Raw genomic sequence first — 15,519 nt, 5'->3', positions numbered from 1 at the left:
AAGGAACTGGATTTCCAGTGTGAGGTGTGGGAACACAGAACCTGCTATACTCCTGTAGGAGACATGACAGTTCCTTCTTCCTTTACGCTATGCTGCAAGCACAACAGTTCTCTCAGCTCTGAGCCATTCCTCCTTATCAATGCACTTCTCACCCCAACAAGTCTCTTTCTTGAACGAACTTATACAGAAAATAAAATACAAAGTGGAGTCTAGGGTTGGTTGTTAAGTGGGTGTGTGGTCACGGGTAGCAGTGGGTGGGATACTGAAGGGTGAGGTTCACAGACATGTGGAGAGAAGGTGGGAGTATGAGAAGGAGATGCAGCCAGATCAAGTGCCTGCTGACACAGGGCAGCTGTTTATATGCAGACCTGACATCAGTACTGTGTGTGGACTTCCCTGGGGAGGCTGATTGGCTTCTCAAATTACAGCAAAGCTCAGGGTCAAACACACACAATTCAAACCTTAGCTCTACCTCTTGCTCACTGTGAGAACTGGAAGGTGAATTAACCTCCTCAAAGTTCAGCTTCTTCATTTGTAATATGGGGTAATAATAGCCATGTCAAGGCATAGTTGTGAGAAGTAAATAAAATGATGTATGTAAAATCACTCAGTAGATTGCTTGGCACCTCGTCACGCTCATCAAATGTTGACTAGGATTCATATTTTTATTATTAATAAGTTGCTGGCTTTCTGTATTAAAGGTCAATAGTGGAGAATATGTGTGAGAAAGGGTCTCCTCTTATAACACCCACATTCAGAATGAAGAGAGGACTGGGAAGACCCCAGGTCTTGGGGGAGACCTACAGACATTAAAAAAGGTAAAGTCAGTGTATCATGTTAAGGAAACGAGACGGCAAAACTGAAGATGGCACTTCTCACCTCAGTTCGGTGCACAAGCTGCTGAGTTGCATCATCATTCATTCGAAAAATTTCCAGAAATGGGTCAGATTTACTGAAGAAATCCTAAAATAGATGAGCAAAAATGAGTTTTTTTCTCTCCCCCTTGCACAAACACATTTGCTACAGCCCTGGATAAAATACCCCTGAATTTGACCCTTCCTTGCTTTAGTCTTCATCACCTTTGGCTAGAAGGAGCTGTATCTCAACCCCTAAGTCCTTTGAGAAGAAAGGACTTGGTTGATTGAAGTCCCAAGCAGTCTTCAAAGATCAGTTCAAATGCCGGGTCTCTAAGAAGCAGTGTATCTGCTGTCTTAAACAGGTTCATCCTAGTTATTGTAAAGCCTGTGTCTGATGTGTGAAACGGAGTATTTCCGCCATAGTAAACACGGATGTCACAGTCATCAGCTATTCTGAGCCTCCAAATTTAATTTCTGGGCCCAGAGGGCACTGAGGAAGAGCAATGCCTCCAATCTGGCAGCCATTAAGCTGCTGCCACAAGTTGCCCCCACTCCCTATGGTGAATGAGGAACTAAGGATGTGAAAAATCAAGTTGCAGGGTGCTGGGCCCAATAGCTGAGATGCATGTTAAAGTAATGATTTCAGTTAAGTCCAGACTCTTGCATCTTCCTATACATAGAAAAGCACTAAATTTCTTAACTCAAAATATCTAAAGAAATATTTCCTTAATAAATTATAAGGAAATAATTTTCCTTAATTAACAATAATCTTCTTTGTTCAGACTACCTGCCCCTTGTTGCAGACTTCTTTAAACCTGACTCCCCATCCTGCCTGCCTCCGTGAAATAGATGGATAGACCCTCCATCTCTCAGGGTCATGTGAGATGTTGTCTCCCAGGCTTGAAAACCTAAAAATTCCCACAAAATAAAACATAACTCTCAACTCTTAGGTTTTGACTATTTTTTAAGTTGACAATGACTACAGACACTGTGGGCCTGTTATTATCTGTTCTGCCTTTGGTTATGCTTGTTAATTTTTATTACATACTAGACAGTTCAGTTCAGCCACTCAGTCGTGTCTGACTCTTTGTGATCCCACAGGCTGCAGCACACCAGGCTTCTCTTTCCATCACCAACTCCCAGAGATTACTCAAACTCATGTCCATCGAGTTGGTGATGCCATCCAACCATCTCACCCTCTTTCGTCCCCTTCTCCTGCCTTCAATCTTTCCCAGCATCAAGGTCTTTTCCAAAAAGTAAGTTCTTTGCATCAGGTGGCCAAAGGATTGGAGATTCAGCTTCAAGATCAGTCCTTCCAATGAACATTCAGGGCTGATTTCCTTTAGGATTGAGTAGTGGGATCTCCTTGCAGTCCAAGGGACTCTTAGAGTCTTCTCCAACACCACAGTTCAAAAGCATCAATTCTTCAGTGCTGAACTTTCTTTATAGTCCAACTCTCACATCCATACATGACTACTGGAAAAACCATACCTTTGATTATATGGACATTTGTTGGCAAAGTAATGTCTCTGCTTTTGAATATGCTATCTAGGTTGGTCATAGCTTTTCTTCCTAGGAGCAAGTATCTTTTAATTTCATGGCTGCAATCACCATCTGCAGCGATTTTGGAGCCCAAAAAAATAAAGTCTCTCACTTTTCCATTGTTTCCCCATCTATTTGCATGAAGTGATAGGACCAGATGCCATGATCTTAGTTTTTTGAATGTTGAGCTTTAAGCCAGCTTTTTTACTCTCCTTTTTCACTTTCATAAAGAGGCTCTTTAGTTTTTCTTTGCTTTCTGCCATAAGGATGGTGTCATCTGCATATCTGAGATTATTGATATTTCTCCCAGAAATCTTGATTCCAGCTTGTGCTTCATCCAGCCCAGCATTTCTCATGATGTACTCTGCATGTAAGTTAAATAAGCAGGGTGGCAATATACAGCCTTGATGTAATCCTTTCCCAATTTGGAACCAGTCTGCTGTTCCATATCCAGTTCTAACCATTACTTTCTGACCTGCATACAGATTTCTCAAGAGGCAGGTCAAGTGGTCTGGTATTCCCATCTCTTTCAGAATTTTCCACAGTTTGTTGTTATCCACACAGTCAAAGGCTTTGGCATAGTCAATAAAGCAGAAGTGGATGTTTTTCTGGAAATCTCTTGCTTTTTTGATGTTCCAGCAGATGTTGGCAATTTGATCTCTGGTTCCTCTGCCTTTTCTAAATCCAGCTTAAACATCTGGAGCCTGGCTTGGAGAATTTTGAGCATTACTTCACTAGCGTGTGAGATGAGTGCAATTGTGCGGTAGTTTGAGCATTCTTTGGCATTGCCCTTCTTTGGGATTGGAATGAAAACTGACCTTTTCCAGTCCTGTGGCCACTGCTGAGTTTTCCAAATTTTCTGGCATATGGAGTGCAGCACTTTCACAGCATCATCTTTTAGGATTTGAAATAGCTCAACTGGAATTCCATCACCTCCAGTAGCTTTGTTTATAGTGATGTTTCTTAAGGCCCACTTGACTTCACATTCCAGGATGTCTGGCTCTACGTGAGTGATCACATCATCGTGATTATCTGGGTCGTGAAGATATTTTTTGTACAATTCTTCTGTGTATTCTTGCCACCTCTTCTTAATATTACCTGTTTCTGTTAGGTTCAGTTCAGTTCAGTCACTCAGTCGTGTCCGACTCTTTGCGATCCCATGAATCGCAGCACACCAGGCCTCCCTGTCCATCACCACCTCCAGGAGTTCACTGAGACTCACGTCCATCGAGTCAGTGATGCCATCCAGCCATCTCATCCTCTGTCGTCCCCTTCTCCTCCTGCCCCCAATCCCTCCCAGCATCAGAGTCTTTTCCAATGAGTCAACTCTTTGCATGAGGTGGCCAAAGTACTGGAGTTTCAGCTTTAGCATCATTCCTTCCAAAGAAATCCCAGGGCTGATCTCCTTTAGAATGGACTGGTTGGATCTCCTTGCAGTCCAAGGGACTCTCAAGAGTCTTCTCCAACACCACAGTTCAAAAGCATCAATTCTTCGGCGCTGAGACTTCTTCACAGTCCAACTCTCACATCCATACATGACCACTGGAAAAACCATAGCCTTGAGTAGATGGACCTTTGTTGGCAAAGTAATGTCTCTGCTTTTGAATATGCTATCTAGGTTGGTCATAACTTTTCTTCCAAGGAGTAAGCATCTTTTAATTTCATGGCCGCAGTCACCATCTGCAGTGATTTTGGAGCCCCCCAAAATAAAGTCTGACACTGTTTCCACTGTTTCTCCATCTATTTCCCATGAAGTGATGGGACCAGATGCCATGATCTTCATTTTCTGAGACATCATGTAATACTAGATACAATGTAAAACAGTTATAAAGGCTTTAGATGAGACTTTAGCTTCTAGCAAGCAGTTATAAAGGGGGCAGTCACCTGAATCCAATTAAGGTTGAGCTGTTTATAGAGGTTGGTTTTTTTGAAAGTCTTTAGAAGTCGATGTAGTTCTGATTTCTTTATTCCTTAGGTATAGTCCTTTAAGACTCTCACTCAAAAACTCACTGTTTATGACAGATGTTTCTCCTTGAAAAGCTGTCAATACTCATTTTTGTTGGTGAGAGTCTCTGGAAGACTGTTTATATCTGTTATTTCTTTTTTTTTTTCTCTTTTACTTAAAAAATATTTAAATTGGAGGATAATGCTTTACAATGTTGTGCTGATTTCTGCCATACAACAAGGTGAATCAGCCATAATTATATATATGTATGTGTGTGTGTGTATGTGTATATATATAATCCCCTCCCTCTTGAGCCTTGCTCCTACCCCTCCTCCATCCCTCCCCTCTAGGTCATCACAAGCACCAGGCTGGGCTCCCTGTGTTACAAAGCAGTTTCCCACTAGCCGTTTTACCCATGGTAGTGTATGTATGTCAGTGCTGCTCTCTCAGTTTATCCCATCCTCTCCTTCCCCACACTGTGTCCACAGGTCTGTTCTCTATGTGTTTCTAATCCTTCCCTGCAAATAGGTTCATCTGTACCATTTTTCTAGATTTCATGTATATGTGTTACTTGTTTTTATATTTTTTAAAAAACATGATATTTGTTTTTCTCTTTCTGACATATTTCACTGTGTATAGCAGGCTCTAGGCCATAATCTCTTGGCTCTACAGTTCTTGGTTCAGTTTCTTTCTAAGTTGCTATTTGCTAATTAGTGAATGCCCTGAGAGAGTAAGTCACTCCAACTGTTGGGCTGCTTCCCTCCTCTGAAGCCTCTACAAATAACCCAAGCTGTCCCTGTAACACTGAGTTCCAGTTTTGCTTCCCCAACACCATGAGACTATCAAAACCACTGCTCAGTTTATTTTTTAGCAGCTGTTTTCTCCCTAGGATTTATGAATCAGCCTTATGGAATTGCCTTGAGTGGAAAATCTGTGTAGACTATCTGAATCATCTCAATGGATTTCTCTTCCTCCTGGCTTTTCCACTCCTAAATTTTGACTGCCTTTAAAGACTCCCAAAGAGACGTCCCTTATATCTTGTTCAATGTTTACAGTTGTTTTCAGTGGCAGAATAACATAAAACAAACAGGCACTTTAATACTGGAAGCAGCATATCTTTCAAGTTTGCTTTTTACCCCAATACATTATAAACTCTTCAGAAAAGAGGAATTATGTTTTATTTTCTTTTATGTTTCTACCTTTTCCCTAGCATTTTCTATAGCATCTAGTTTTTAGTGGCACACGTATTTACTGGATATATGAATGAATACATAGGTGAATGAATGAGTGACATGAACACTGTGTATATAATAGGAGGTTATCTGAGACACAGCTTTAGTAATCACATTCTTACTATGTATTTCACCAGGTTATTCCCTGCCCCAGAAATCCAGGTGGCAGCAAAGTAGAATAAAGCCTAAAGCCATATTAGTCTTTAGGTCAAAAAAAATACTCTCAAGGAATATACCGATCATGGAAACTTGTGCTTGATATTAAGATTCAAGGAAGGATAAAACCTTTTCTCAGCCCTCCAAAGTGCTATCTAGTTTGGTGCTAAGTATACACATAAACATAACCAAGGGTTAAGTGTAAATGAATGAACAACAGAGAAGAGGGAAAGTTGATGGATTTTGACTATAAAATACGATTGTGAGAAAAAGAAAACAAAGGATGTCACAGTCATCAGCAATTGCAGCCACCAGGGATGGTGAGCTGGTGGACCCTGAGGGAACTCAGGAAGGTAAGAACACCTGCCATCTAGTAGCCATCAGAGTGTAGCCACTCTCTACAGTGAACCCGGAGGAAACTCAGGATGAGAAAACACAGGATACTGGTCCCAGATAGCTGAGGTGCATATCAAAGAAATTACTTCAGTGAGCCTGGACTCCTACATCTTCCCATACATAGAAAAGTGTTTAGTTCCCTAACTTGGGATATCTGGTTTTCTTTAATTAACAATAATCTTTCGATGCTAAGACTACCTGGCCTTTGTGGCAAAACTTCTATATACCTGGCTCCTCTCCTTGCCTCCTCAGAGCAGTTCTCTCAAGGTCACTTGAGATGCTGTCTCCAGGGCTTGAAGTCCTAAATATTTCCACCAAATAAAACATAACTCTCAACTTTTAGGTTATGAATATTAAGTACACAGTTGTGAGGAGGATGTTTCTAGGGAGGGAATAGACTGACTGAAGGTGTAAAAGAGAAAATACACACCAAGTAGCTGAATTACACTGTAGCCTTAGGTTGTGCAGGGGAAGAATTGGAGGCAATACTGGTGGAGCAGCTGCATGAAGTGGAGGACCTTACAGGTGCATCCCAAGTGTTTGCATCCACCTAAGAGGCGGTGGGGAGCCACTGGAGGATTTTGAGCAGGAAAATAATGTGATTGGCTCTATAGTGAAAACTTTGTAGGATACTTTAGAAAGAGGAGGGAGGAGGGGATATCTGCCTTCTGTTTGGCTGTCCTCCCCACCCAACCAGGACCAAATGCACAGAGTCTAGAAAATACCTTTCCTTTCTATTTTGGAAGGTGCCTGATTGACACTTGCATTCATCAGTAAGTCTGCCCTGCAAACCGTGTCTCTTCACAGAAACAGCTCCTGCCTCCTCCCAGACACACTTTTATCTAATGGCTACATCTTTGTGTAACTGAGCAGTATCCTATGCGGCCTTTCTGAGACAAACCCTTCCACCACATCCTCTGCTTCAGCTCCTCTCTGAAGTACCCAGATAACAGTATTTGATGCACATGTCCTGAGTTGTTCCCCAGATGTGAAAACCTCCCACCCAACAGATGTGAACTACACAATGACCTTCAGCACATAGCACCCAGGCCTTCTGGAACCCAAGGATTGATCATGTTAAACCCTATGACACTTTCCTGTTATCCCACCACCATCAGCCAATCAGAGAATTGTGCATGAGCTGATCACATACCCTGGGACTCGCTTCCTTCACCTGGTATGTTAAAAATGCTGTGCTGAGGAAATTCCCTGGTGGCGCAGTATGTGCAGTGGTTAGGGCTCTGGGTTTTCACTGTCAATGGTACGGGTTCAATTCCTGGTCAGGGGACTAAGATTCTACAAGCTAAGCGGTGCGGCCAAAAAAAAAAAAAAGTTTTGTCAAACTTTAGAGCATAAGCAACCACTCCAGTACTCTTGCCTGGCAAATCCCATGGATGGAGGAGCCTGGTGGGCTGCAGTCCATGGGGTCACTAAGAGTCGGACACGACTGAGTGACTTCACTTTCACTTTTCACTTTCATGCATTGGAGAAGGAAATGGCAACCCACTCCAGTGTTCTTGCCTGGAGAATCCCAGGGACCGGGAAGTCTGGTGGGCTGCCGTCTCTGGGTCGCACAGAGTCGGACATGACTGAAGCGACTTAGCAGCAGCAGCAGCAGAGCATAAGCCATCCGTCTCTCCTTGTTTGGCCCTGAAAGAAATCTTTCTCTGCTCCAAACTCTGATGTTTTGGTTTGTTTGGCTTCACTGTGCAGGAACACACAAATATGCATCTGCTCAAGACATTGACCCCTCAAGTCTATTTGTGTTTCATCCCTTATGTGAAAGAACTGGAGCCCCCTCCCCACTTCCTAGTGTGGACACACTAGCATGTTCTGCATGTCCTTGGGGCCCTCTTTCGGGGGGACAGACTCTTGGTCCCTAATACACTGGAAGAACTCTATCAGTTATTATTCTTTTTCCTTTTATTGATCATTTTAAACGTTTTGTTATTATTTTAAAAAATAAAAAAAATATATATAAATAGAAATATGAAAAAGATAGAAGAAAAAAATGGTCCATAACTCACCCATAATACCACAACTATCAATAACAGTTTGATTATTTTTTCTAGAATCTAGACATAATTTTTTTTTCTTATAAAAAATACTTGTACTCTATATACACTTTGGTATCTTATTTTTCCTAATAGAAGTATATTGTAATTTTTTAAAACTTCATTTCACATTCTTTTAAGATACTATTCAAGATTGGCATGGAATTGTCAGGAGGAGGTACTATAAATCAAGATACAATCTTCACCTTCAAGCAACTAAAAATCTAATATGTACTGCACTGTCTTTCAAATCCTGATTTCACCATATACAATTGGGATGATCTGGGACAGGATATTTAATTTTTTCACATCTCAGTTTTCTTATCCATTAATTGGAGAGGATATCAGCCTTTCCTCATAGCAATGCAGAAGGATTAGAGGAAGTGATGCACATAAAGTTTTAAGTCCAGTGCCTGGCATATGATCAGCACTCAGAAAGCATTACTGCTATTTATTATTACCAATAAAAGAGAGAATACATGCTGCTGCTGCTGCGAAGTCGCTTCAGTCATGTCCGACTCTGTGCGACCCCATAGACGGCAACCCCGTCCCTGGGATTCTCCAGGCAAGAGTACTGGAGTGGGTTGCCATTGCCTTCTCTGGAGAATACATGAGGACACTTAGAAAAGCACTGTACAAATATCAGGCATAATTACTATTAAGAATTTAGCAGTACTTCCATCTGATTTCTGGAAATAAAACTACTTATAAGCAGCTCAAAAGCATCTCAAATGTATACTCAGAGATTCATAGTTAAAAACAACAAATCTGCATCTAATTGTATAGTTACTTGACCATAATCTGGAATTTTCAGCTTTCTTGGCTTTGACCATCAGTGTTAAGAAGGCCTTTAGGACAGTTCAGTACAATGAAAATTAATGATAGAGGCATTTTACTAAAGTTTTGCTATAGTGAAATGTTAATAGTGAAATAACTTGGAGGCTATATGCCCTTGCTCTTTTAGTCCAATATGAAAGGAATTTAGTTAAGGGAGATGTCAGTTGGGGTTTGAAAGAGAAAAGGAAGCAGTGCATAGCCATGACAATGATCATGAAAATGGAATACTGGAGCTGGAAAAAGACTGAATGATTTGGGGTCATATTCAGACACTGTGACTTCTTCACCTTGTGACTTTGGGAAAATTTTTTGGCCTCACTGTGCTTCATCTGTAGACTGGAAGTAATGAGACCCACTGTTAAGAATATGGTTATGTTTGGGGAGTAATGCGGGCTGACACCTGACACCTGGTATATTGTAGATGCTCATGAATGATAATTTGTATCACTAATGTAGGGTGGATTAGCGTTCAGGCAGGCATACTTGAACATAGCAAAATCACAGCATAGCCTGACAGAGTTACCATTGCTATAGAACAGGGATCAGCAAACTATGGCATGTGGCCCAAATTCAGCCCACTGCTTGTTTTGTAAATAAAGTTTTATTGGAACATTGTCATGCTCATTGACTTATGTAGTGTCATGACTGAGCAACTAAGCACAGCACAGCACATGGCTGTTTTCATACTGCAAAAGCAAAGACGCGTTGTTGGGACAGAGACCATACAATCTGCAAAGTCTAAACTATTCACCATCTGGTCTTTTATAGGAAAAGTTTGCCAACCTCTACTTTAGAGACATTTAGCTGCTTATATAGCACCCCATCAAACTAGCATCACAGCAACATTAAGAAAATACAGCATATAATGATCATGATTACAGATGTGAAGAACACCAGTGCAAGAATCAGTTTCAACATACCAACAAGAATACTTTTTCAGGAAAGACAGAAGAAAGAACACTTTGTCAGCTTGAATGTTCCAAAGTAATTCAATTCATATCTCTACTTGTTAGATTAATCACCAACTAGCTGCTAATGTAATGAGGAGCTTTAGGAGTTAAAAAGTCCATCTCTCCACTAAGTGAATTACATTAACGTTACACTAAAACCATTATTTCCTGCAAACCTCACTTATTTTATGTGTGAATCTCATGAAGCCTACTGGATTTCTGTCTTGAGTAGATAGCTGCTGATCTGGACAGCATTTGAAAGGGCTTATCAGGCACTGGTGAGGGATCTCTGGCAGACAGCCTGCCAGGAGGAGCCCCAGGGGCAACCAGGTACCAGGAGGTGGGGAGTGAGGGAAGGTCCAGGCCAGAGGACCAGAGACAGAGGGGCTGCTGGGGGAGGGGGAGCAGTTGGGGCTCGGGGAATATTTGGGTGAAAAGAGCTTCTTAGATGCCTTTGGGTGCCTGGAGCAGTGTGCTTGCTTGGCTGGGAGAGGGAGGGACGTGCTTTTCTTTCACTTCCTGGGAGGATAGAGGCACTGCTGGGGGAGGGGAAGCAGTTTGGGTGCAGGGGCCATTTGGGCACACTAGAAGCGGTTTGGGAGCCCTTGGCTGGCAGGAGCAGCATGCCTGCTCGGCCAGGAGGGGGAGGGATCCTCAAGGGTTGGAGGAAGCCCGTGGGGTTTCCCTTTCACTCCAACTGGAGGAGTTCAGGGCTGCTGGGGGAGGGGAAGAGGTTTGGGCACCAAGCTGGGAATGGTTTAGGTGCCTTTGGGCATCCAGAGCAGTGTGCCTGCTCCACTGTGAGGGACCCCTGAGAGGGCTGGAGGATCCAGTGGGGAACCCTCCTGGGGTACCCATTGCACTTGGCCCCACGGAATCTTCTGGGGCCAGGGGCCGGGGTATCTGCCTTCTGGGGGCTCCTCTGCCCTCCGTGGCCCTATCTACTCTCCCACTGAGCCATCTTCCCTTTGTTCTCTGGGGTGCCCTGCTCTGCAGGGATTCCCCAGCCCCACTCCTTATCCCCAACACCGTGGGTCATCTGCACATGAGGAGTGGGGAGGCTCCTGCAGGGTTCCAGGAATAGAGGATTGCCTGGTGTCCCCTGACCATGGGCCCTGGGAAGCTTCCTAAGGCCCCCAGGCTGACCTCTCTCTGCCCTTTGGGACGACTTCTGCCGTCCAGGGCCCAGGTCACCTTCCAAAGACTTCTCCAGGCCTCCCTCTGCTCTCCACCTTCCCGTTTCCTCCCTCCCTCTGGGAAACCCCTGGGGCTCCCCTCTACCCTTCAAGGCCCTCCCCCCCCTTCTCAGGCACCGTCATCCCTCCAGGCTGAGCACTCAGCCATAAAGGATACCCGCCTCCACCTTCCAGATTCCTTCTCTGTTCTCCATGTTCTTCCTCCCTCCAGGGTTCCTGTCCTCTGTGAGTCCCTCACCCCTCCAAGGGCCCTGACTGCCTTCTGAAACTGGCTCTCCACCATCTGGGACCCCCTTAAACCCTCTGGTTCCCTCCTCCTTCTGGGGGGCACCCCCTCCATCCTCTAGGGCCCTTCTCCCTCTGACCTCCCCTCTGCTTTCCAGGCTGAGCTCTCTGCTTTCCAGGTTGAGCCCTCTGCCCTCTGGGGATCCATCTCTGCTCTATGGGGCCCCCTCTGTCCTTCAGGGCCACCATCAAGGGCACACACTGCCCACGTAGGGCCAGCAGGGAAGGGGTCTTTACAGGTGTGGAGGAAAGGGGAATCCATCTGGTGTTCCGCCACCCACTCAGCCCTGGGAGCCTCCTGGGACCTGGACCTTATCTTCTACTCCTCAAAGCCAAAGGCAATGCAGAGGCCACCTCAGTTGCATGGAGCCTGGGCCTCCCTCCATCCTCATCCAGGGCCTTTTCTGGAGGCTTGGGTCCTGAGTCAGGACCTCACCCTCACGGGACTCCCACTTTCACCTAAAAACTGCCACCTCTTAAGCCATTCCCTACCTAAGCCCTACCCTTTACAGCCAAGGTTTGTTCTGCCTTTTGGTTTTTATTATTATTTTTACTATTTACCAGTGGAGTTTGGTTTTACTCTCCAGTAGTTGTTTCATACATATATTTATTTTTTTCTACTATTTCTGTTAGTTTTCTAAACTTATTTTAGTACTTTTTAGTCTTTGCCCCCTCTTATTTATATTCTTACTTATATTCTGCCCCCTCTTATTTATATATATATAATTCCCCCCCTACCCCCCGCCTTTTTTTCTTCTCTCTCTTTACTCTTGGAATACATTTTTACCCTTCAGGGGTTGCTATTTTTTGTTACTGTTCTGCCTCCCCCCCCTTTTTAAAAGTCCCCCCCCCACCCCCCACAGCTCATGGCTTGTGGGATCCCAGTTCACTGGCCAGAGATCAGGCCTGAGCCCCTGAGGTGGGAGCACTGAGTATGAATTGCTGAAACAATAGAGAATGTCAGGTCCCAGAGAATATTAATCAGAGTGAGGGATCCTAGAGGTCCACATCTCAACACCAAGACCCAGATCTACCAAACTGCTTGCAAACTCCACTGCTGGAAACCTCAGCTCAAACAACTAGTGAGACAGGAACACAGTTCCACTCATCAAAAAGGAAAATGAAATGACAAAAAAATATGTTACAGATGAAGGAGTAAGGGAAAAAACTACAAGACCAAATAAATGAAGACGAAATAGGCAACCTATCTGAAAAAGAATTTAGAGTAATGATAGTAAAGAATTTTCAAAATATTGAAAATAGAATGGAGAAAATGAAAGAGACACTTAAAACATTTAACAAAGACCTAGAAGAAATAAAGAATAAACAGTGATGAAAAACATATTCACTGAAATTAAAAATGCTCTATTGATAACAGAGTAACTGAGGCAGAAAGGATAAGTGAGCTGAAAGATAGAATGACAGAAATAGCTGCCAAGGAACAGGATAAAGAAAAAAGAATGAAAAGAATTGAGGACAGTCTTAGAGACCTCTGGGACAATATTAAATGTACCAACATTCAAAGTATAGGGGTCCCAGAAGAAGAGAAAAAGAAAGGATATAAGAAAATATTTGAGGAGATTATAGTTGAAAACTTCCTTAACATGGAAAAGGAAATAGCGACCAGGTCCAGGAAGCCCAAAGAGTCCCATAAAGGATAAACCCAAAGAGAAGTACACCAAGACAATATTAATAAAACTAACAAAAAATAAACCTAAGAAGCTACAAGTGAAAAGCAAAAATTAACATACAAAGGAATAAGGCTAATAGCGAATTTTTCAACAGAAAATCTGCAGGCCAAAAGTGAGTGGCAGAATATATTTAAAGTGAAAGACAAAAACCTACAACCAAGATTATTCTACCCAGCAAGGATTTAATTCCGATTAGATGGTGAAATAAAAAGCTTTATCAACAAACAAAAGCTAAGAGAATTCAGCATCACCAAACCAGACTTAGAACAAATGCTAAAGGAACTTCTCTAGCAGGAAACACAAGAGAAGAAAAAGGCAAACCCCAAATGATTAAGAAAATGGCAATAGGAACACACATGTCAATAACTACTTTAATGTAAATGGATTATATACCCCAACCAAAAGGCACAGACTAGATAAATGGATACAGAAGCAAAGTCTGTGTTTATGCTGCCTACAAGAGACCCACTTCAGACCTAAGGACACATACAGACTGAAAGTCAGGTGCCGGGAGCCAGCACGGGAGTTCCCACCCATGACAAAGGTCATGCAGAGAGGACCTGACATGCAAAGGCAAATCAGGACTCGAGAGGCCCCCTGGACCTGCCCGAGCACCTACCCCCAAACCAAAATCTGTCTGTTTTACTATTTCATGACTTTCACTAACTCTTCTGACATTAATGGGGGGCTATCCCCGACCACCTTTCTCTGTAAGAAAATCAACTTAAAACTCTAGTTAATAAGTCTCCTGGGCATAATAGGAGTGTTTCAATTCAAACCCCTCTGATGACTTTCTAGCTTGCCTGACAGGTTTGTTCAGACTCCTGAAGCTACGCATGTGATTGTTCACAGCCTCCCAACCACAAGAGGCATAGGAAGCTTAAGATATTCTAACAATGCAGAGCTTCTCAAGAGAGTTATAATTGTTAGAATAGAACTAGTAGTGGATTTCTTTGTTGAGCCAATGCTTGCTGCCAAGTTTCCATATCCCTTACCTACTGTGTCCCTGGGAGTGTATTGATTAATATAGTTGGTATATAGAAATGTAAGTAGTAGCTTTAATGTTTGTAACTTTGGACCCTTGAGTTAATTCTTTTCTTGTTATAACCCACCATACTTTTGCCCTATAGGAATGCAACTTTATCTAATGCTTTCGGAGGGTGGCGCCTAACTTTAGAATAATCACCTTTAGAGAAAAATAAGTTTTCTGAAGAAAGGGTCATAAAATGTTAACAGACCTCCTGGCCAGAAGATGATGTAAATCACCTAAAGCTTTTGTATATGATAAGTTTGCAGAAAGAAAGCCTGGCTTCAATAAGGATCAAGGACTGCTGACCTTGCATGACTCTACCCACCTCCTCCATTATCCTCTATGCACAACTTAAGGTATAAAAACTACTTTGGAAAATAAAGTGTGGGCCATGCTCATCAAGCTTGGTCTCCCCATGTCGTTCTTTCTCTTTCCTTTTCCTTTTCAGGCTGATTCCCTGGAGCGCAGGGGCCCTCTGCATTCACTTTCCTGCCTGGGCTTCTAAGACCCACTCGAGAAGGTGCCTAAGGTACAGCACCTTCAGCTATTCGAGAGGGCGCCTGTGGCCTACGTGAACAGAGCAAGTCCCATGCTGGGGCTTTATTGGCTTTCTGTGTAAACCAAGGAATATCAGCCTCTTTTCTCTCCTCTATTTTCTCAACTGCAAAATTCTTTCCTTATCTCTTTATCCTTTTATCTATCCTTTTCACCAACGCCGTCCTCCCGAGGCAATCCCTGGATCCAACCGGGGCTGGACCCTGGCAGTCGGGGATGAAAAAGATATTCCATGCAAATGTGAATCAGAAGAAAGCAGGAGTAGCAATTCTCATATCAGACAAAATTGAGATTTTTAAAAACTGTTACAAGACATAAGGAAGGCCATACATAATGATCAAGGGATCAATCCAAAAGAAGATGTAACAATTATAAATTATGCACCCAACATAGGAACACCTCAATACATTAGGCAAATGCTAACAATCATAAAAGAGGAAATCAATGGTAACACAATTATAGTGAGGGACTTTAACACCCCACTTACACTAATGGACAGATCATCCTGATAGAAAATTAATAAGGAAACACAAGCCTTAAATCACACATTAGACCAGGTGGACCTAATTGATATCTTCAGGACATTCCATCCCAAAGCAACAGAATAAACATTTTTATCAAGTGCACATGGAACATCTCCAGGATGCATTGCATCTTGGGTCACAAATCAAGCTTCAGTAAATTCAAGAAAATTGAAATTGTAGCAAGCATCTTATCTGACCACAATGGTATGAGACTAGATATCAACTACAGGTAAAAAAACAAAAAACAAAAAACTGTAAAAAACAAAAAC

General features: G+C 42.8%; 1 protein-coding gene across 3 annotated transcripts in view; it reads right to left on the bottom strand.

Moving 5' to 3' along the window:
* Positions 1–15,519, bottom strand: part of CPNE4 (copine 4) — a 681,945-nt gene that overhangs the window by 165,023 nt on the left and 501,403 nt on the right. For all 3 annotated transcript variants that reach the window (XM_027546045.1, XM_027546065.1, XM_027546054.1), the window contains exon 6: positions 880–963. In XM_027546045.1, coding sequence (XP_027401846.1) covers positions 880–963 — 84 coding nt within the window. The remainder of the gene's footprint in view (positions 1–879; positions 964–15,519) is intronic.

This window comes from Bos indicus x Bos taurus, chromosome 1, assembly GCF_003369695.1.
Source record: "Bos indicus x Bos taurus breed Angus x Brahman F1 hybrid chromosome 1, Bos_hybrid_MaternalHap_v2.0, whole genome shotgun sequence".
NCBI classification, from domain to species: Eukaryota; Metazoa; Chordata; class Mammalia; order Artiodactyla; family Bovidae; genus Bos; species Bos indicus x Bos taurus.
This window is presented reverse-complemented; position numbering and strand designations above follow the sequence as displayed.